General features: G+C 40.7%; 1 protein-coding gene across 1 annotated transcript; it reads left to right on the top strand.

Annotated features, from left to right (window-relative positions):
* Positions 1 to 23: 23 nt before the first annotated feature.
* On the top strand, positions 24 to 22,941 carry GGH (gamma-glutamyl hydrolase). Its single transcript, XM_019973935.2, has 9 exons — positions 24 to 238; positions 2,183 to 2,297; positions 4,948 to 4,998; positions 8,467 to 8,551; positions 11,345 to 11,483; positions 14,906 to 15,012; positions 15,099 to 15,189; positions 19,286 to 19,423; positions 21,856 to 22,941. The coding sequence occupies exons 1-9, from the start codon at positions 130 to 132 to the stop codon at positions 21,975 to 21,977; spliced, it is 957 nt and encodes a 318-aa protein (XP_019829494.1). The 5' UTR covers positions 24 to 129; the 3' UTR covers positions 21,978 to 22,941.
* Positions 22,942 to 23,287: the final 346 nt, after the last annotated feature.

The raw sequence follows: 23,287 nt of genomic DNA, 5'->3' as shown, positions 1-23,287 counted from the left end.
TTTCCCATAGGCCCCCGCGGCGGAGCACCGCCCCCGCCCGACGCCCTCGAGCGGCCGGGTGACAGCAGCTGCCTCACTCTGCTGCTCGCCGGTAGTGCCTTTGAAAGCCGGCGGGAGGCGGCGAGCGCAATGGCGAGACTGGGTCGCCTGCTGAGCGTGTTGGGTCTGGTTCTGTGCGGGGCGACGGGCCTCGGTCTGAGCGCCCCTCCCGCGCCTACCCCCAAGAAGCCCATCATCGGTAAGGAGGCGGCCAGGGCTGGGGCTGGGGCTGGTGAGCCGGGAGCGCGCCCTGGGCGCTTCCAGCTGCTGCGCTTCGGCAGGTGCGTCCGGTCCTGGAAACATCCAAGCCTAGGGATAGGATGTGTGACTTCCTAGCCCAGGGGTCAAACCCTCATTGAGATCCTGCTGAAATATACCTAGGTAATGCTCGTTGATTTCCCGCACATCCTTAGCTCTTAAAATTGGAAGGGAGGAGCATGCACCGTGAAGAATCCTGAGGATGGTTTTTGTGTTTGTACTCATTTGGAATTTCTGCGGAGAAGGCAATGGCAACCCACTCCAGTACTCTTACCTGGAAAATCCCAGGGACGGGGGAGCCTGATGGGCTGCTGTCTATGGGGTCGCACAGGTCGCACACGACTGAAGCGACTTAGCAGCAGCAGCAGGAATTTCTGCTAACTAAACCTTCTGTATTCATGCATTATCTTTATTAAAATTTCACTGGTTGAGGGCTCATTTCGAGGAAAAATGCAAAATCGAATTGACTAGATAATTGGGAAATTATGGTATACCTGGCCTTTGTCCTCTTTGGCAGCGGAGGGCAGCCATGGCTCCTGTGATCCTAGTAGCAATTCTGTTTTGTGTTAAAGTAAAACAAGTCATTTTTCTTTTTCAACACACTTAATGTTCTATAAAGGGAGTAAAATCAATTTGAATCGCCAGAACAAACATTTAAGACTGGGGCAAGGGAAAGCAACCCTGGAGAAATCAGCTCGTATTTGAAATGTGCAAAAAAGTAATTTGTGGGCGGACAACTAGAATTGATTTCATTTTAGCTGGTAGTATTGTTATGCCTTTCATTCTGTTTTTTTTTTTTTTCCCTTTATTTCCCACGAAAATGGGCACTGTATTCTGTAACTAAATAGAAAGTAGTTGAGCATTTTTTTCATGGATATTGGTAGTGTCCATTTTTATGTATGTTGTGTATCAATATTTGGAACTTGGGATGCATTATTTCATAATCTATGTAAAATAGTGGTTAAAATCTTCAAAGGGAATTAACTCAAAATGAAATCCTATGTAGGTTTACTGGGTGGCTCAGTGATAAAGAATCCGTCTGCCAATACAGGAGATGCAGGAGATTCAAATTTGATCTCTGGGTCAAGAAGATCCCCTGGAGGAGAAAATGGCAACCCACTCCATATTCTTGCCTGAAGAATCCCATGGACAGAGGAGCCTGGCAGGCTACAGTCCATGGGGTGGCAAAGGGTCAGACATGACTTAGCAACTGAGCACATTGCAAAACAAAACTACACAGGATGCTTTATATTTTGATTACAATGTTTGTTCCATGTTATCTGGTAAAATATATGTGCATTTTACTATATGTAATCTATACCTCAGTAAATCTGAGTAAAGGTCCTTCAAAAACAAAAAAACGGATGCAGAGAGACCTTTTAAAGGGCTATTAGAATAATCCAGGTTGGGGGAGGGGTAGGCAGGATGTTTGTTGCTTGGATTAAGATGGTGTTGATGGTGTTGGAGAAACATGCATAGAGAATTTTTTCACTCTTTTACTTTGTTGTCAAGGAAACTATGTGCGCGCGCGCGTGTGTGTGTGTGTGTGTGTGTGTGTCTGTGTGTATGTGTGTGTAGGGAGGGGCCTTCTGCTGGATTTAAGGATCAGTACTCTGACATAGATTCTAGCTTGTGCCAAAGAACCTGGCTTTGGGGGCTTATTTGGCCTCCCTGATGTGGCAAGAAGGAAGCTACTTACAATTCAGATCAGCCTCCACTACTCCTTTCCCAAATCCTATAGATATCCTTTCAGGAGAAGCTTCATGTTTAATTCTGTGAATTAAATGAGTGAAGAAGTGACATTTCTAGGGTGATATGTTTCAGTTTCTAAGCAGGAAAAAAGGACATTACTTGAAATGGAAACTTTATTTTTTTTGTAATTTAGGAATATTAATGCAAAAGTGCCATAATAAGAACATGAGAGCCCTGGGAAAATACTACATTGCTGCATCCTACGTGAAGTTTCTAGAGTCAGCTGGTGCAAGAGTGGTACCAGTAAGGTACGATGCGATAGTTTTTACACTGAATTAAAAAAACTGCAACTGCTGTTTCCTCTCTAAAGTTATCTTTTATCTCTAAAATGAATGCTTTCTCTCCTGTCATTGCATTATTCAAGCACATTAATGTTATACCTGGTTTTTGCCCTAAATCTAATGTTTAGAGTCTCTCATTAAGTTGTTCAAAGTGTGAAGCTACATGTTTCTATCATATCATTAGAGCTGTGTCATGTGTATTAGATTGAGAATGAAATGATAAGTTCCTTTACTCCAGAAAAGGTGATACTCATCAGATATTACAAAAGCAATGGAGTAAAAGCACTTCTAGATTCACCAGCTTCGTTCTATAATATTAGTGTAAAGAAACATGTAGGGAATCAAGGAATATTCTAGAAGAGGACTTTTCAGAGACCTTCCCACGCCACTTTAGAAGTTTGGAAATGACTAATACAGCACTATTGCTTCGATATTAATTGCAGGTATTGTGACTTTAAAGGAGCTACATTATTTTTGTGGTTTAATGATCTAAGGAACAATAAAATGACTCATGTCATATTTATGACATGATAAATGATTCATGTCATTTTGATTTGGAAAGACTTGAATTTTTTTTTAACAAAAGCCTTGTTGTATTGATATTATCTTATCACCCTAAAATAGTGTATTTGAGGGTCTTCTCGCACCCTCACCTAATCCATTATAAGTGGTTTCACACATAAAACACAACTGTTTGCTCAGGAAAACCTGTTACTGTAAATAATTTCACATGAAAAATGGTAACAAAAGTAGAACATTAATACTCAAAATGCAAATGCTACAATTTTGAGAATAGTACCACAAAATGGTTTTATGTTTAGATGAACATTTGCTTTTGACATTAGTCTTCAGTTTTTTCATAGCAGTCTAATTTTTTGAAATGAAATCTTCTTTGGAACTTAACAGCAGAGTTTTAGAGCTGAGTTGGAGGTTCTGGACAGTCCTCAAGACAACTTGCAAAGTTTTGATCCTGGAAGCTTTTTCTGTAAGCTGTTCTTTTAGAAAATAGGTTTAATAACATGGGTGGGAGGTGGGAGAGACAAAAGACAGGTAGGCCAGTTCAGAGATGTGAGTGGGTTACGTGTGAAGCAAGGAAGGCTTGGCTTAGAGCAGTGGTTGTAGAATTGCTAGGTAAATGTCTTTAAAAAAAAATCAATAAGACTTGATGACTACTAGGATGAAAAGGCACAGGGAGGAATAGACAAGAATGACAGAGGTTTTGAAACGGAAAGTGTTGAAACTGATGACTTGCAGAATACTGGGATTTATGACTGAGATGCTGAAAACATGGCATACAGGTTAATTTCCAGCTTGGATTCCCAAAGTTCATTTTAAGGTATATTGCTCAGAATTAGAATCATGTGATTCTATAAAAGCAGAGTAATACGTGGCAGCTAAATTCCCAGAGCAACCTGCAAAGGATTGCCTAATATGGAATGAGTCGTGATCACACTGATGATGTTGGTTGGTTTATTTCTGAATTTCGGGTGCTGGGCACTGACTGCTATAGTTCAGAGGGAAAGAGGAGGTGGACGAGAGGAGACCTCAGCAGAATCCTTGAGCAGGCGAAGGCATTTGTGTTTGGTGCCCTTCCTCCTGTCTGGCCTTCACCCTCTGGTGCCCGGTGCACTCAGGTTATTATAATCTCCTGCCCTAGAACTGGAGAGACCCAGAGGATGTCTGCCTCCTGAGAGGTGGCATGTGGCAGCCCACTGGCACTTTTGGTCAAAAATCTGTTTCATTGGTAGTGTTTAAGGTATGTACAAATCAGGAGACTTCATAAAAGTCTGAATTTTTGGCCTTTATTTTTTTTTAACACAGTTTTCTGGAGCTAATTTTGAACAGAGCACGAGCTGTCCATTAGCAGCAGTGCCTGTTGCTCCTTTTCATGCTCCGAACCTGTCATTTGCCATCATTCCTAGATGTATGTTGTTTTCTTTAAAGAGAATTTATTGAGGGAGTCTTGCATTTCAAGAAAGTCTGACAACATGCAAATGTCATCTGTGTTCAAAGAACGTGCCCTGGTCTGTTTTGCCTTCACAGTCTCTGAGACACCGAAGTTTGTGACCCCCGTCCCCAACCCACAGTTAAGCCCCTTAATAGTGATGCACTGGGCCCCCAAATTCAGGCATGGACAACGTGGGAACTGTTTTTTAGAATGAGTGAAATGACCAGAGCTCAGCTGCAAGGCTACCTGGCAGGAGTCCCTGGAGAGCAGCTGATTCATCTCAATCCGTTGGCGCTCCTGATGGTGGTAGTTGCCCATCCTGATTTAAATGTCCATGGGGAAGCTTCTGTGTCCCGACTGGTCCCCTCTTTGTTGACATAATCTGGGTAGTTTCACCTGGCAGAACGCTGGGACTCAGCGGTTTCCCCGGTGGTCCCACAGCTAAGACTCCGTGCTCCCAGTGCAGGGGGTCTGGGTTCCATCCCCGATCAGAGAGCTAGATCTGATAATGCTGCAACTAAAACCTGATGCAGCCAAATAAATAAATATTTAAAAAAAAAAGAATTATTTTCACCTGGCTTTTAAATATTAATGTGGTAGCTTCATTTAGAGACTTACTTTCTTCAGTTTTGGAAATGGATGTTTTGTAACTATTTTTATCATTTTCAGGCTTGATCTTAAAAATGAAGAGTATGAAAAGCTTTTCAAATCTATTAACGGGTAAGTCGTCAACATTGGTTTAAGACGGTATATGAGGTCTAAGTGATGCAAAAGAGTACGTATGAATACAATATATGTTTCTAGGTAACTATTTTTCAGTGGTATAAATGTTAGTTTTCTGAGTTATTTTATAGAAATTATTTTGTTGAGCGATGCAAAAATCCTGCAGAGAGAAGGCAGGTTAGAAAATAAATGTTATATAGTAGATAACATTTTTTTTTAATGTGTAACATAATTTTTATTCTTTTAATGCTTGTCTTAAAGGCTTTGAAGCCACTTTGGAGGCCATGACATACTGCTTGCTTAGGGGATTTATGTCTGAAGACTGAAGATATTAATTGGTTATCTTTCAGAAGGTGATTTGAATAGAATTTGGTAAAAAGTTTTATATCCTCTAGCTTCATCACAAAAGATATGATTGCTTAGCTCACAGAAAAAAATCATATGAAAAAATGTGAGACGTATTCATAATTAAAGGAAAGCTAATTATAACAATTAAAAACCACCAGGTTGGCAGAAAGCAGAAAATGTGCTGATGTGCTAAGGTGAGGGTATGAGGAAATAGTGTGCTTGTACTTTATTTGTGGGAGTTGTTGATGCGAATAAGATACAAACAGTCTACATTAAGGAACAGAAGAAAGTTTTCTTTAAGCCATACTGAGGACTATAGCCCAGGAAGAAAGTGCTTCAGAAAAACACTGTGTTATATCTTGACGGATCAAAGAATGTACATCAAACATGACAGGGTTACATTCCTTCCAGGTTTCAACAGAGACGTGGCCAGCAAGTCAGCATGACCTTAATGTCTGGCAAGGGAACCTTATCTTGGAAGGACCACTAGCATGGGCATCATAGGAAGGGCGGCCATTTATCCCTATCTTCAGAGCGGACTTTTCTTTAACTTCTAGATAATGCATTCTTTTCTTAATGAGTAAAGCAGAGGTACAGTACATGTTTGATGGGCCATAGACAGACTGTTCTTATTAGCATAAAGTTCAAGTCAAATCATGTATAAGTCAGAATGACTTCCCCATACTAGCTCATGCTAGCTCATAGTAGGTGAAAATTTCTTCTATCAGGGTGGAAGTTAGATAGTCTTTTGGGGGCAGTTTTATAATCTTTTGAAATTAAAAATACACATACCATGTGTCACAGGAAATGCTTCAGAAGCAATTTTATTTTACAAATATAATCCTCTCCTTTAACATGTACACACTACTATATGTGAAATAGGTTACCAACAAGGGTCTGCTGTACAGCCCAGGGATCATACTCAATATTTTATAATAATCTGTAAGGGAAAAGAATCTGGAAAAGAAAACCTAGTCACTTTGCTGTACATCTGAAACTAACACAGCATTGAAACTTGACTATATTTCAATAAAAAGTAAAGCAAAAAAGATATAGTCCTGTCTTACATGATGACCTGGGCCCAAACATATGTACTGTCGTATTGTTTGAAATACCCCTGATTTGGAACCCATCCACCCACCCCAGTTGGGAACTGGGTTAAAAATAAACTATACTCATATGATAGAATATGGTTAAAAATGAGGGTGTCTGTAGATGATGCCCTGAATCACTGTTGTAACCTGAATAGTGTGGTATTGTTACACGAAACAAGCAGGGTACACAGAGGTGTGTGTAGTGTACTCCCATTTGCTTTTGTTTTTGAAGTTGGGGTGAGGAGACATGCATAATATATATCAGATTAACCCAGCAAATCTTAATGATGGTTATTTCTGCTTGGGAGTGGAATAGAGGGAGTCTGTCTTACTGTAAAGCTTTTATTAAAAGAACTTTTAAAAATTAAAAATAATTGCTCATTTTTTTAAAAAGCTATGTTCAAAGCGGTCATTTGCATTCAGGTCAGTTTAGATCAATAAGTATTTAAAATCGGTTCAATTCAGTGAAATATTTACAATGCCTGTTACGTGCAGTGTACTTTGGCATGGACAAAGATAAGTCCAGGAGAGACCATGAGATAGAACCTCGAAAATAAAGTGAGCACGACTCTCCTCTCACTTTAAGAACCACTTTTACTGAGCCCTGTTATGCCGTGAACCCTGTACTGTTTTGGGGGGACGGTGCAGAGATGAAAAGGTGGATCCTTGCTTTCAAGGTGTTTGCCAATCAGGAGGGACAGTCAAGTTTTACTTTTGAATGAACTGAGGTTAAACATGCCAAGTTCATTCAGAGGCAGCTTTTCAAATACCGACTCAGTAAAAAGGGGGAGCTGCTAATGAGTCTTCATTAAGGCACTTTCCTGCTCGGTTTTGTGACAGATGTTCTGCCTTATAGTTTTGGTATTTCCTACCAGACCATGACCTTACCAACAGCAAGAATTGCCCATCTCTGACTCTCCAGGCTAATACCTATTACTGAATGAACAACAGTCTCAAAAGTGATATTTCTTACATCTCAAATTCATATTTAAGTACTTTTTAAAAATTTTAATATATTTTGTCCAACTTTTGTAATCTGTTTAGAATGTCCTTAGTTACTTTAAGAGCTCTTTAACTTGAAAAGTTGAAATAAAAATATAAATACTTTTCTATATATCTCTTCTATTGGTAGAGTCCAGTAGTCAGATGTTTGTGATGCTCTTCTTTTTTTTCTGAGAAGTTTTTTAGAATTGTCATAAACATGTATAATATCATATAAGAAATGAATCGCCAGTCCAGGTTCGATGCAGGATACAGGATGCTTGGGGCTGGTGCACTGGGATGACCCAAAGGGATGGTATGGGGAGGGAGGTGAGAGGGGGGGTTCAGGATGGGGAACACATGTACCCCTGTGGTGGATTCATGTTGATGTATGGCAAAACCAATACAATAGTGTAAAGTAATTAGCCTCCAATTAAAATAAATAAATTTAAATAAAAAAGAATTGTCATTGTGTTCTTTTTCAAAATTTTCTGATGCCATTCTTATTTCTGAAGAGAACTCAGGGAAATAATAATAAATGAAAATTTTCATGGATATTGAGTTCTAGCCTATTGTATTTTTATGACTATTTCATTCTTTATGGTTATAACAATTTTTTTGTGTGTGTGTGAGCCAAGACTGACTCATGGCTATGAACCTGCAGTTGATTTTGGCATCTCTGATCATCTTAATTTAAACCTATTAATAGCTACACTTAGAATTTTATTTCTACTTGATTTCTAGCTCTGCATATTCTTCCCTTGCCCCCAATTTCTTTTACTTTAACTTATCCATACTCTATTTCAAAAATAGACTTGTTTATCCAAGAAGTCTGGTAGAATGCACAAATGCACTGTTAACTGCAGTAGTTTACACATAGGTGAGATTGTAAGTGTTTTATATTTTTTTGCCAGTTTTTTCTCATTTTCTGTAGTGCTCTGGCTGCTTGTGTAATCAGGAAAGGTTGTTTTAAAATAAAAAAAGTGTTGATTTTCTGGGAGGGAGGAGAGGTTGAAATGCACCCTCTTTGATGTTGTTTCAGAGTCCTTTTCCCTGGAGGAAGCGTTAACCTCATGAGGTCCGGTTATGCTCGCGTGGCCAAAATGTTTTACAACTTGTCCATAAAGGTAAGTCTCAGTTATTTCTTATTATTCCAGGTGAGTTTTTGTAATTTTCCAAAAGGGTAATTGTTTTTTAAAGCACGTGGTGATACTTCCTTCACCACTCTGTAGTCTCATCACCCCTTTAACATTTGAGGTGCTGGTTCTTTTCCACCCTGTGGCAGCTCTCACCTATTTTCTGTGTGTTTCATTTAATTCTGGACTCCAGGGAACCCTCCAGTTCTGCTGACCAGCCCTCTGTACTCAGGCTCATTAACGTGAACCAGGCACTCACAGTGGCTGAGTAAGCAGTGTCTATTATGTACTGGGCGTTGTTCATAGGTCGGTAATTCTCATCTCCCCTCGCAAGCTGCCCTCAACTCATCCAGTCCTGTTTGACCTTGGACCCTAAGGCTCCACATGCAGTGACTTGTGGAGCCTCTCAGCTTCTCTGTAACCTCACATTGCACTTGCCTTTGCATCATACCTCAAATTCTTGGGATTTCTCCCTGGAACTGTTAGCAGCAATTTTCTAATTAATCTTGCTGGCCCTACCATCTACCCAACCTTAAATAATTCCCTTAAGAAACTGCCTTTGGCATGTGAGATACTTGATGGAAAATGTTGACTGGCTTGGCTCAATGACCTGTAGCCTTCTATAGTCTTTGAGTGAAGAGTGTGCCCACAGCCCACCTTTTGCAGCCTTTGTTTGTGCAGGTACCTGCAGTCAGACTGGTGTTTCTAGAACATATCCTATGTCCTACTTTCAAATCTGCTTTGTCTGTTTCTTTCTATCTCGTCTTGTCATTTGTGCCTTAGCCAGCTTTCAGGGCTAAGGGTTGTGCACCTTATGGGGAGGTGTCCCTCTACCCCTGCTGGAGTGGCATCCTTCTGCTCAACTTTTAGAGTATTTTGTTGTTGTTGATCAGTCACTAAGTCATGTCCACCTCTTTGTGACCACATGGACTATAGCCCGCCAGGCTCCTCTGTCTGTGGGATTTCCCAGGCAAGAATACTGGAGTGGGTTGCCATTTCCTTCTCCAGGGGATCTTCCCAACCCAGGGATTGAACCCTCATCTCCTGCATTCTTTACCACTGAGCTACCAAGGAAGCTCTCTGAGATTAAAGGGCTTTTATCTCAGAGACTCAAGATCTTGGAGTTAGCTGTTGATGTCTCATCAGATTGCATGGTTCTGATACCCTTTGAGGCATTCCTCGTTTTATACCATATGGTTCTGTGTACTTAGTACCTGCTCAGTGGACATTTTTTGAAAAAACTAATGAGCAAAATTGAAATTTAACAAAATTATAAGAAGAATGGTTTAAAAATGCATTTGAGAAGCATATATATGAATATTATAAAGTAACTCTTCCTTTCGTAAATAGAGACTTGTGTAACCTGGTTTGTTCAATTAAAAAAAAAAAAAAAAACAAAGGAGTCACCTAACTGCCCAAGCCATAAGACACAAAAGGTCTATTTGACAACTTGAAGATTTCAAAGCAAAGGAAAAAGCTTAGCAATCTTGAACTTCCATTTAGGTGTAGCCACTGGGGTCCACAAGCCCTCAGAAGAAGCAGCCTTCAGAAGTGATTTCTGTTAGATCTGTATGGTTCCACTCTGTGTCTTTTGTTCTGCTGATCACAACAAATAAAAGATGTGGTCCCAGCAAGTGGGGATATAACATGTAGTCCAGAAATCCAGTTTGGTATATATGGAAACAGCAGTTCTGTCTTCTTTTGTGTTTATTGTTAACTGAATGTCGTAAGACCTTTCAACATAGCATATGCAATTCTAACTTCTAAAAGTAAAAACTTCCTAGATTTGTATATGAAGGATAAAAATCATATCTTGAAGTAGAAAATATAAGAATTAATATTGTTCTATATTTTTCTTACTGAGGAACAGAAAAAAATTCCTTAACATTTTCTGGAGTTACTGGAGTAGGAAGTGGCAACCCACTCTAGTATTCTTGCCTGGAAAATCCCATGGACAGAAGAGCCTGGTGGGCTACAGTCTATGGGGTTGCAAACAGTCGGACATGACTGAGAGAATGAGCGCACACACACACACACACACACACACAGTTAGGTTATATTTTACAGTCTATGCAGGAAAACCACGGTTTTTAAGGAAGTTACAAAACCCATTTTTGTAACTATAAGTACATATGGGTTTAATCTTTAATCAGAAAATTCAGTCACCAGAATACTTTTTTCCCAGTCACACTAGTTGTTTCAGTTCCCTCTGAGAGCCCTAGTATGCTTGTACTTCTTTGTTTACTGTGTGAAAAGTCGTTAACTTTTGCTTGCTGACTGTTCCCTTCCTTCCAAATTATGGCTTTCATCAGATTAAACCTGATTGGCCGAAGGCTGTTACTATAAATTCTGAGATAATGGAGGGAAAGGAAAACCTCCATTCAGAGTAGTTTCAAACCTGGACAGTCATTTAAAACAATAGGATTTGTACAAAACGTATAAGTAGGCATTTATCTAGCATCATCTTCCATATTTACAGTCCCTAAAGTATAACATGTGTTGTTTGGTAGTTGACTGGCAGATGTCTGTCTCTTTCCCAGCACAACTGAGTCTGGATAGTTTGGTAAATTAAACCTTAAGTGTTATGAGGGTGCTTGGTCTACAGACAGATGAAGTGATAACCAGCTGATAGAAAAGAAAATGCTGGCCTACTACTACTGATCTTGGAAATTCCTTAGAAATCCATGTGTGACTTAGGTGCCCATCTTGTTAGGACAAACTGAATGTATAAATTTTATTATGAAAAGTTTGAATAAGCTTAGTTTTTATCTTTACTCTGCAAAGAGTTTTGGCGAAGGAGACTATTTTCCTGTGTGGGGCACCTGCCTTGGATTTGAAGAGCTTATTTATCTGGTCAGTGGAGAGAGCTTATTAACCCTTACAGATACTGTTGGAATTAAACTGCCACTGAACTTCTCTAGAGGTAAGAATTTTTTTTTTCTGCTCCTTCAAAAAGGTAGTAACTGGGTATGATTAGTAAGTTGCAAATATCCAAGTCAAAAAATAATTGTAACATTTGTTAATTTTTAACTTATTTACACAGGCTTAAGGTATAACTCTTTGTACTAAGTTATAAAGATGGCTTAAGGGATTTTGCATGTTTATAACTTACTGCTTCTAGTGATATCAGGACCATGCATGATGAAAAACTCTAAACCAAGACCTGGCTTTGAGTTCTAACTTTGTTACTTTGCCTCGGGGAATCATTTAACCTGTCTTAACTTTTACAAATTATTTCTAAAAGCATTTACTTTTTGTGTTTTTTGTTTTTTTGTGAGGGTTAAATAAGACAGTGTTTTCCAGGTACTATGCTCAGCACTTTAAACATAACTCTCATAAATGTTAGCTTCAGTCATGTCTAACTCTTTTCAACCCTATGGACCATAGCCCACCAGACTCCTCTTTCCATGGGATTTTCCAGGCAAGAATCCTGGCGTAGGTTACTAGGCCCTCCTCCAGGGGATCTTCCTGATCCAGGGGTGGAACCTGCATTTCCCCCTTGGCTGTGTACTGTGTTTTGACCCCAACTGGGGTGTACTCCATTCTAGTATACCATCTGGAGGCAGCTCAGGCTCCAGGTAAAGGTCATCTCCCTGACCAGACTACCCTTACATCAGGGACCAGCCTCTAGTCATGCCCCAAGGCTACTCACATTTCTGATCAACTGGCCATGAGTTTGGGGATACCCATGGGTTTAGTGAAGCTTCCCAGGTGGCTTCCCAAGTGGGAAGCTTTTTTTTTTTTTTGAAAGTGGGCTAGGCTCAGAGCTGGGTGGGGTTGGGGTTCAGGGGCTGTGATGTAACTAAGGCCAAGAGAGGGTGTCTGGGCAGGGGGCTGTAGGTGCTCTCCCTCTCCTACTGGGTGGACAGTCCTCACTTGTGCCAACTGCTGAGGCACCTGGGGCCCTGGCCTCAAGTGCAGCGGCACTGGAAGTGAGGGCGGCGGGCCCGGGTTCCAGGAGGAGGTGGCCGACAGCCCATGTTCAACTGAGTTCAAAATACGCATGTTTCCTGGCAGAAACCACTGTTATTGGTGAAATCCTCGATGGGGGAGGGGCATGGGGCAGCAGAATGGAGGAGGCAGTGAAATAATCTAATTATCATACCAATAAAATGTTCTTATAAGGAAACATCGGCCTGTAAGTGATGACAGCAGTGAATTATAAAGCAGCGTGTCTCCGTGGGTAGGGCTGATCTCTGTACTCTTCATTGAGTACGGAGAGCTTTCCAGGTAGCTCTAGTGCTAAAGAACCCACCTGCCAATGCAGGAGATGTAAGAGACGCGGGTTCAATCCCTAGGTTAGAAAGATTCCCCTGGAGGAGGGCCTGGCAACCCACTTCAGTATTTTTGCCTGCAGAATCCCCATGGACAGAGAACCTTGGCGGGCTACAGTCCATAGGATTGCAAAGAGTCAGATGTGACTGAAGCAACTTAGCACACACTCACACACAGGTTTAATAATGCACTGGAATGACTGACAGAGCTCAGAAAGGGCCGTGTTTGCAATAAGAGTTTTGCTGTAAAGGATTCACATGGGCTGAGGTCTGGAGGGAATGCAGAACCTCCTGCCCTCTTTATGTTGACTCAGGGCACGTCACCCTCCTGGCGCATCAATATTTCACCAGCCAAGTGGCTCCAGGGAGCTTTGGTGCTCAGAGTTTTTATTGGAGGTTCATTGTGAAGGCATGATTGATTACATCACTGGCCATGTTATTGAACTGAGTCTCTAGTCCCTGTCTGTCCCATCCCTGGAGATCAGGCTGGCTCAAAGTCAGATTTACTCTTGAAGTCCATTTCATATCCATATCCATATGCTGCAGATTCAGGTAAAGCCAGACCTGCTGTAATCACGTGGTCAGTCTTTCTGGTCACCAGCCTCATCCCAAAGCTGTCCAGGGGCCACCTTATGCCACCTCATGAGCATCACAAAGACATGCCCATCCTTCGCGAATTTCCTTAAAATTTCCAAGGGTTTTAAAAGCTCCCATTCGGGAACCCAGGACAAAGACCAGACAAATTTCTTTATTTGCCAGTTTGTGTAAATAGATACTGATTCTTGGGAGTTCCCTGGTGGTCCAGTGTTGAAGAATCCACCTGCCAATACAGGAGACACAGGTTTGATCCCTGGTCTGGGAAGATCCCACACGTCACGGAGCAGCTAAGCCTGTCCTCCACAGCCACTGAAACCCGTGTGCTGTAGAGCCTGTTCTCCACAATGAGAGAATCCACCCACAATGCAAAGTCTGCGCACAACAACCAGAAAGTAGCAACGCCCACCCCACCCCGGGCTCCTGCCCACCGTGTATCCAGAGAAAGCCCACCCCACCCCGGGCTCCTGCCCACCGTGTATCCAGAGAAAGCCCTCAGGCAGCAGCAAAGATGCAGCACAGCCAAAAAATAAAACTAAAAACAAAAAAGATGATTCTTGTAGGTTACTTGATTTCAGAATCATCAGAATTGAATTCTACCAACCTTTCTTGTTCTCTTACAGATTTTGGTTGGAAAGCAGTAGTTGTTATTCCCAGAACTTATAAAATGCTCTATACTTTTCACAGCTCTTTCTCACATTCAAATAGTGCAAAAATCATATGGGAAATATATGTCTTGGGTCAGTTTCTTTGGGTTGTGTGTGTTTGAAACCGAGTTTATACAAACCAGGAATGAAATTCACTGAAATAAGGAACCAGCAGATTTTGATGATCTGGGGCATGTGCCCAACATGATGCCCAGCATGATGATCTGGGGTTCTCACGGACCGTTAGCATCCTGAATGACAGGCTCATTTGAGGACAGCTGACGCTGGGGCCTTGATTACCATCAGGAGTTTCTTATCCTTTTGCTGCTGTATGTCTGTGTCAGACTCCAGAGTTTTCAGGGAAGTAAAATGCTTCTTTTGATCTGCTAGTGGTTCGTGACCTGGTTTGTGTTCTTTTCCACATTGTTGGTATTTTTAACCATTTAAGTCCCAGATACTTTGAAAATGTATTGGAAGTTCTAGATCCTTTCCTGAGCAAACAAATATATACACATGTGGACAATTTTACCTATTTTTCAGCCCTGTCTAGAGAACTCAAGTTAAAATCCTGCTCATTATCATGTCCAAAGAATTTTAGTTATTTATGTTGCAATTCTAGAAGAAAGGTACGTAAGTGTGGAACATATTTGGAACTGTGTGTTGAACTTATTTTGTGCCTGACTAGAATACTCCTGTGGAAATGATGTGTTTGCAAATCATTTAGTCATCTTGATTGTGTCTTCACAGTGGCCTCTCTCTGGCTCTGACTTCAGTGGATTTTATTTTTTTCCTGCGTTTGAATAATTTCTCTTGGGCTTAAATTTTTTCAGGTACATTGCAGAGCAGAATGTTCCAGAATTTTCCTGCTGACTTGCTGTTGTCATTAGCAGTAGAACCTCTGACCGCACATTTCCACAAGTGGAGCCTCTCCGTGATGGTATCTCATTTATTATGCAGTGAAATCCATGCTAAATTTAGATTTACTGCAGAAGTAATCATTTTGGTTTTATTTTTACACTTTAGAATTTTACGAAGAATGAAAAGTTAAAGGCGTTTTTCAGTATATTAACTACAAATACAGATGGCAATATTGACTTTATTTCAACCATGGAAGGTATGTATCACTGCACATGTACACTTTGTTTTATTATATTTATGAGTTTTGATTTTATATTTCTCTTATGAATAAAATCATTTAAAATCTCTCTTAAAAATAAAATCATGAATAAAACTTTGGGGACTGAAGTTGGAAGTTAGGGCATTATTGGAGAAAAGAGGCCCATGTTTTGCTCAGGTTCCAAATCAGTTGCGGTTTACCTGGGTCACCTTCTAGGTCAAGGTGATGAAAATGGAAGGGAGGTGAAGACTATGGGGAGCATCAATGAAGCTAAATGGAGAAGATGACTTCTGTTTCTAGCAACATTGCAGATTAAGTACATGCTCCAGACAACAACAAAAAATGTGATTGGCATACAGAAAAAAATCTCCCTAAATACATTGATGAAAGGACAGTAAGGGTATTTAGGTCCTAAACTCCAGGAGTTAAATGGAGCATTTAAACCAGCATTGTTACTGAATCAGGAGAACTTGAGGTGAAGCTCAGGAGCGCCCTCTCTGGAGAGTACCCCCACGGAGCAGGACCCGAAAGGCTGGACCCTCAACGAATCCTGCGTGCAGAACTGCTCAGAGCTAAGAGCTCATTGAGAGCTGAGACTGTGTCTTATTCTTTGTGTTTCCAGGAGATGTTGAATGGATGACTAATTATGTAAATGGAGGAGATTTGGCTTGGAAATTAGGGCGTCAGTTTTCCGTGTTGGTTGTGTTTCTGGCTGTGTCATTATACCAGGCTCATTTGAAAATTTTATCTTCTGAACACTTCCTGATACCTGCTAGATAGAAACACTGAAACACTGGAGGTGCTCTTATTTGCATATTTCCTTCCTATTCTTGATACTTTTGTTCTAAATTAGTGAGGACAGGGCCTGGTTCCTACCTTGTCAGGAACCTGTATTGATCTTTCAGTGATGTAGTTTACAAAAAAAAAGAGAGTGAATCTCAACTTGTTTCTGAATTTCAGTGTGTATCTCTGTCTAAACATTCATCTGTCTACTTTTCTATCTATCTGAAAAATTTTTGTTACAGTTTATCACTTGTTGTTCAGTTGTGAAGCTGTGTCCGACTCTTTGTGACCCATGGACTGCAGCATGCCAGGCTTCCCTGTCCTTCAGTATCTCCTGGAATTTGCTTACCATTGAGTTGGTGATGCCATCTCATCCTCTGTTGTCCCTTTCTCCTCCTGCCTTCAGTCTTGCCCAGCATCAGGATCTTTTCCAGTGAGTCAGCTGTTCGCATCAGGTGGCCAAAGTATTGTAGCTTCAGCTTCAGCATCTGTCCTTCCAATGAATATTCAGGACTGATTTCCTTTAGGATTGGTTTGATCTCCTTGCAGTCCAAGGGGCTCTCAAGAGTCTTCTCCAACATCACAGTTCAAAAGCATCAGTTCTTCGGCATTCAGCCTTCTTTATGGTCCAGTTTTTACATCCATACATGACTACTGGGAAAACCATAGCTTGACTATATGGACCTTTGTCAGCAAAGTACTGTCTCTACTTTTTAATATGCTGTCTAGGTTTGTAGTAGCTAGGGTGTTTCTTATCCTAAATAGTACTTTTCGTATCTCAAAGAAATATATTAGAAGATCTGTCTTTCAGTTATCTGTGTGTAGCAATTGATTTTCTAGTCATCTAGCCAATGGGTCTCCTGCTGGTGTCACCACATGTGCTCCCAGACAGAGAAAGAGAGTATATTACAGGGAGGTAGGAGGTGACCAGTGGGAGAGGGATGGAGTAGTGACCGCAGCTACTTGGTCTTAGGTTCTCCTCTTGTGAACCTTGCCCGAGGAAGGGTAGGATACAGTAGGTTTCTTTTCTGTGATGTGCTCTCTTCTAGCAGAGTCTCATGGGATACAAGAGGACAGTGCTCTTTTTCCTGGATACCTGTACTTTCAGATCACTCATTCCTCCAAGTATTTTCATATGGTAGTTAGGGTTTTAATTTCAATGCAAAAGTAATAGAGGATTTCTTTTTCAATTAACACACTATTGACTGGGGGGTTTTTTGCAGAAACTAATGCCTGTGGCCAGAGATTTGTTATGTAAGTGAATATTAAAACACTCCAGTCAGTAATATTTGGGTAACAAAAGACGTATTAATACATCTCTGGTTAATAAATTGTTAACATGAGGAAAGGCATACGTGTGAAGAAAAAAAATGAGATCAGTATGTAAATTTCTCAGAAAACAAATATCACACATATTCACGTTTTTAAAAGTTACAGAATTTTAAAAACACACTTAGAAGTAGGCGAGTAATATAGTGACATCCTGGGTACCTTTCTGTAAGTTTCAAGAACTTTCACATTTATGTGGCCATTCTTATTTCATACAGTCCATGGGGTCGCAAGAGTTGGACATACTTATTTCATATTTACTTTTTCCTCTTACTAAAATATTTTTTGGAGTAAATCCTAGGGATCATATCATTTTTATATAAAAGTAGTTAATAATTCTAAGAATAAGTGAACTATAGTAGCAAAAATCTTTCAAATTTAAACTTCTTAAAAAAACTATTTAAAAATTGATTCAGTGAAGTCATGAACCATTCCACAGACCATGAGAGAGGCACAGTGTACGCTGAGACAAACTAGCTAACCTATAAAGACACCAGAGATGCTAGCATAGTTCATTCTCACATGAGTAAGTCATTATATTGGAGGGGATGAAGATGTGGTGTGAAGTGAGGGGAAAAGAAACCCATTGTAGAAGAAACTTGTCACTAATCAGATGTACCCCTGACTATTGAACTGGTCTGTATTCAGAGGCTCAATTATTCCACTCTGCTCTGATCATGCTTACTCCTTGGAAGAAAAGCTGTGAGAAACCTGCTGCTGCTACTGCTGCTAAGTCACTTCAGTCGCATCTGACTCTGTGTGACCCCATAGATGGCAGCCCACCAGGCTCCCCCATCCCTGGGATTCTCCAGGCAAGAACACTGGAGTGGGTTGCCATTTCCTTCTCCAATACATGAAAGTGAAAAGTGAAAGTGAAGTCACTCAGTCGTGTCCGACTCTTAGTGACCCCATGGACTGCAGCCCACCAGGTTCCTCCATCCATGGGATTTTCCAGGCAAGAGTACTGGAGTGGGGGTGCCAAAGAAACCTAGACAGTGTATTAAAAAGCAGAGGCGTTACTTTGCCAACAAAGGTCCATATAGTCAAAGCTATGGTTTTTCCAGTAGTCATGTATGGATGTGAGAGTTGGACCATAAAAAAGGCTGAGTGCTGAAGAATTGATGCTTTTGAACTGTGGTGTTGGAGTAGACTCTTGAGAGTCCCTCAGACTGCAAGGAGATCAAACCAGTCAATCCTAAAGGAAATCAATCCTGAATATTCATTGGAGGTACTAATGCTAAGACTGAAGCTCCAGTATTTGGCCACCTGATATAAAGAGCTGACTCACTGGAAAAGACCCTGATGCTGGGTAAGATTGAAGGCAGAAGGAGAAGGGGACGACAGAGGACGAGATACTTGGATGGCATCACCAACTCAATGGAGATGAGTTTGAGCAAACTCTGGGAGATGGTGAAGGACAGGGAAGCCTGGCGTGTTGTAGTCCATGGGGTCGCAAAGAGTCGGACACAACTGAGCAACTAAATGACGAACAACAACAACTCTGATCACCTAGTAAAGTAAATCATATTTCAGATTATAAAAAGTTGTGCATGCGTGCTAAGTTAGTTCAGTCATGTCTGACTCTTTTTGACCCCATGGGCTGTAGCCCATCAGGCTCCTCTATTCATGGAATTCTCCAGGCAAGAATACTGGAGTGGGTGGGTAACCGTGCCCTTCTCCAGGGGATCTTCCCGACCCAGAAATTGAACCAATGTCTCTTATGTCTCTTGCTTTGACAGGCGGGTTCTTTTACACTAGTCACCTGGGACTCTCATAAAAGGTTATAAGTCAGTTAAATACTGTTATTATGAACCTCACATTGACTGTGAATTGAAATTCTTTGTGATAATAATATGCACAGTTTTACTATGTCTGACATTGTGGGCTATAAAAGTAACATTTTACACAGAATATACAACAGAATTGTAACATCTTAGACCATTGTTACCACTTAATACTCACCAGTCTGTTCTTTGTGCAGGATACCGGTATCCAATATATGGCGTCCAGTGGCATCCGGAGAAAGCTCCTTATGAATGGGGGCAATTACGAGGCATTTCCCATGCACCTAATGCTGTGAAGGCCGCATTTTATTTAGCAGAGTTCTTTGTGGCTGAAGGTAATTTGAGGCAGAGGTTATAATTTTATCACTCTAGTGTGGTTCTGAAGGAAATTGCCCTCGTCTGAACTTTTGTGTATTCTATAAATGTTCTGTAGGTTTAACTTAAGAAAATGAATTTGAGAGCCCTGAAATTGAGATATTAGTAATTTAAATCAAATCAGGACCATTATTTCCCTTAACAGTACTGCATTCTCTAAAGTGGGTTGAATTCTTAACAGCATAAAGATTGTTTCTTTTTTCTGTCTTTCTTGATTCCTTTTTTAAAGATTTTTTTCCCATTAGTGTTGGGTTTCCCTGGTGGCTCAGTGGTAAAGAATCTGCCTGCCAGTGCAGGAAATCTGGGTTCTATCCCTAGGTGGGGAAGATCCCATGGAGAAGGAACTGGCAACCCACTCCAGTATTCTTGGCTGGAGAATCCCATGGACAGAGGAGCCTGGCAGGAGGCAGTCCACAGGGTCGTAAAGGGTTGGATACAACTGAGTGACTAAACAACAGCCATCATCATTACTCTTCTTTGGAATAATATTTTAATTGTGACATTATCTGAGAATTAGATCTTATTTTTCTGAGACAGTTATATGAGTTGAATCTATACTCATCAGTCTGTGGATTTAAATCTCCCTGTCTATAAGTATTGGCACATTGGAGAGTTAATACGCTTTGCCTGCTTTTTCATGTTGGAAACACAGATGTAGTCACACAGTGTTATGTTTGTGGGTAATTGAGAATTTGGTGCTAGATGCTTGAGGTTTAGTTGAATGATGTGGGTGTGAGACAGAGCTACAGATGCAGCTCGCCAAGGATGGGGCATCCCTCAGGCGAGGCATGGGCATGGGAAGACTTGGCCTTCTCCATCCGAGCTCTCCCTGAGGTTTATCACCCCTCTGTTCACACTGGCAGGTATATACTGCATCCTGAGTTCACCGTGGTTTAAGATTATGCTCAGTTGAATGGGTTATTTCTTGACAAAACCCCAAATTAAAAATAAAAATCCAAAAGTTCTCCCATGGGCAGTATTAGTCCTAAGAAACATTTTTAGGTCACGTATGTAGAAGTGAATGAGGACAGCGGTGGGCAGGGCATGGTTTTCTCCAGCACTGTCACAGGCTTGACTCCACTGTCTTCATCTTCCAATGCCCTCTTTCTAAAAAATGCCAGAAAAGCCCATATTGCTTTATTTTGACTTTAAGGTAAGGTCTGAGCCTTCACCCCCTCACATTCAAACTTCAGCTTCGCCGACTTCTTCGTGCCTCCTTCCATTTCTAATTTCCGCCTCTCTTCTCCCCACTACCAACACACCTGCCTCGGCTATACAGTGTCTCCCTCCTCTTTACTCTTGACCCGTCTTCAGGAAGTTAGTCTATAAAAGATGATGTAATATTCGTAGTTTGTACTCATGCATGGAGTAAACAATGTATGATTTATATACAGAATGTATCATGTTCAATCAAGTGAAAGTGTTAGCCACTCAGTCCTGTCTGACTCTCTGTGATCCCATGGACTGTATGTAGCCCACCAGGCTCCTCCATCCATGGAATTCTCCAGGCAAGAATACTGTAGTGGGTTGCCATTCCCTTCTCCAGGGGATCTTCCCAACCCATGGATTGAACCTGGGTCTCCTGCATCGCAGGTGGATGCTTTACCGTCTCAGCCACCAGAGAAATCCCTGTACATTGCAGTGGGGCAGGTCACTTAGTATACAAAGTACACAGCAATGGGATCCTCTAGAATTTGTCGTTAATATTGACATAGCACATGACAATAATAGGTCACTCTTTATGTGCAGCTTTCAGGGAATAGTTTAGGTACAGTTTCTGCTTTGATTGCTGATGGAGGAGTTGGAGCTTCTTCCTTGATGTCATAGGCAGGTTTTCCTCCTTTTTTGGTCTGTAAGACTAGAGTGATAAATCAACTGCAAAGACTCTTCATTTTAGAAGATTATTTCCAATTATGGTTGTGAGTAGCCTAAGTAAAGAAGAAGCAAATAAAAGATTGGGGCTTCCCTGGTGGTCCAGTGGCTAAGACTCTGCTACCAGTGTTAACAAAAATGTTAACAGTATCCCCTTCTGTATGGGAATCAGACTAGGTTGCTTGAGAGTTAGGACATTGCCTGGTGAATATTTACATCTCCAGGAGAGGTGTCAAGCGTTGTGCAAAGTAGGTACTTAGTAGGTGCCTAGTAGGTGTTTGAATGTAGTGAGAACAGAGCACCACGTAGGGTCTGGTGCAGAGCAGGTGTGGCTGCTGTCAGGTAATGCTCCTCCCAGTCAGGTACTGCTTTATTTGGGGGAAATTTTATAAGACATTTTTTCCTTTTTGCTGGCCTTGTCCTGCTAAATAATGCTGATTAGAGGAAGGAACATCATAAAGTAGCCTTTTGAAAGTTGTACCCCATTTTCTTAAAAATTAATCCTTTCTTTGTCTTGCAGCTCGGAAAAGCAATCACCATTTTGAGTCTGATGTTGAAGAGACCAAAGCACTAATTTATCAGTACCGTCCAACTTACACTGGAAACGTTTCTTCATTCCAGCAAAGTTATATATTTGATTGAAAGGCTTCTCTGTATTAACAGGAATTCTGATTAACTCCCTGAGTAAACTGTTATAATAATGAAAAATGTGCTACTCATGGCAGTAGTAGGTCACAGAGATGCCTTTTCTGTGATGTTACTGGCTCTGATTCTTCATTCAGTATTTTTGTGTATCACATTTGATAATCAGTGAGACAGATAAATAATCATAGTGTGTTTCATGGAAAAGCTTTGTATTATTTAAAGATTAGGAAATAAATTTATTGAAGATACAGATGTTTTATTTTTTCTGATTCTGGCAATACCACTCCCTAAGCCTTCCACCTACCTCATCCTTGCTGAAGACTGGTTTTATTTTTTAATTAATTTTTATTGAGGTATAGTTAACATACAACATTATATGAGTTTTAGGTGTGCAACATATTGATTTGATATTTTTAATACATTACAAAATGTTTGCCACAGTCTAGTTACCATCTCCATAGAATGTTGTTACAATATTATTGGCTGTATTTTCTGTGTGTACATTACATCCCCCTGGCCTACTTATTTTGGAACTGGAAGTCTTTATCTCTTAATCCTTTTTCCTTACTTTGCTCAGCCCTCTGTCTTTCTCCCCTCTGGTGAACACCTGCTCATTCTCTGTAACTGTTCCTGTTTAGGTATGTTTATTCATTTGCTTTATTTTTTTAAATCCCAAATATAACTGAAATCATACAGCATTTGTCTTTCTTTGTCTAACTTCTCTCACTTAGTGTAATAACCCTCCAGATCCATCTGTGTTGTCACAAATGGCAAGATTCCGCTCTTTTTTATGGCTGAGTAATCCTGTGTGTGTGTGTGTGTGTGTGTGTGTGTGTGTGTTGTACAGACATATATTTCTGTTTCTGCTGTTTCAAATCCATAGTTGAGGCAGAGTTGTGTTTTGAACTTTTATCTCCCAGTGTTCACCATAGTAGTTCCTCAATAAATGTTTATGACTATTCGTGAATGTATCTTTTTTTCCATGGAAAATGATTCAAATGCTGTCATATATTTGCTCAGGTATATTTTTATCTATTTCTTAGTCTGTGCTTCCCTCTTCCACCCCTTACCATCCCATACACCCTCAAAAACACTTGAAGTTTGGAAATACCTTGAGGGCAACCAAGCAGTTAAAAGAGAGATTTTTTTTTTTTTTTTTTTTTGAGCTGTTTCTGGCAGCAGGTAAGTATCTACTCTCCTTGATCTGGAGATACTGCTGGAGAGGGGAGCATGGGAAGCTGAGTGATTGGGCAAGATGCTGGGGAAGATGAGGAATGATTTGATATGCAGATAAGAGCAATAATCTG

Source organism: Bos indicus, chromosome 14, assembly GCF_029378745.1.
Source record: "Bos indicus isolate NIAB-ARS_2022 breed Sahiwal x Tharparkar chromosome 14, NIAB-ARS_B.indTharparkar_mat_pri_1.0, whole genome shotgun sequence".
In the NCBI taxonomy this organism is placed as follows: Eukaryota; Metazoa; Chordata; class Mammalia; order Artiodactyla; family Bovidae; genus Bos; species Bos indicus.
The sequence above is the reverse complement of the archived record's forward strand: the minus strand, read 5'-3'. Positions and strand labels throughout refer to the sequence as shown.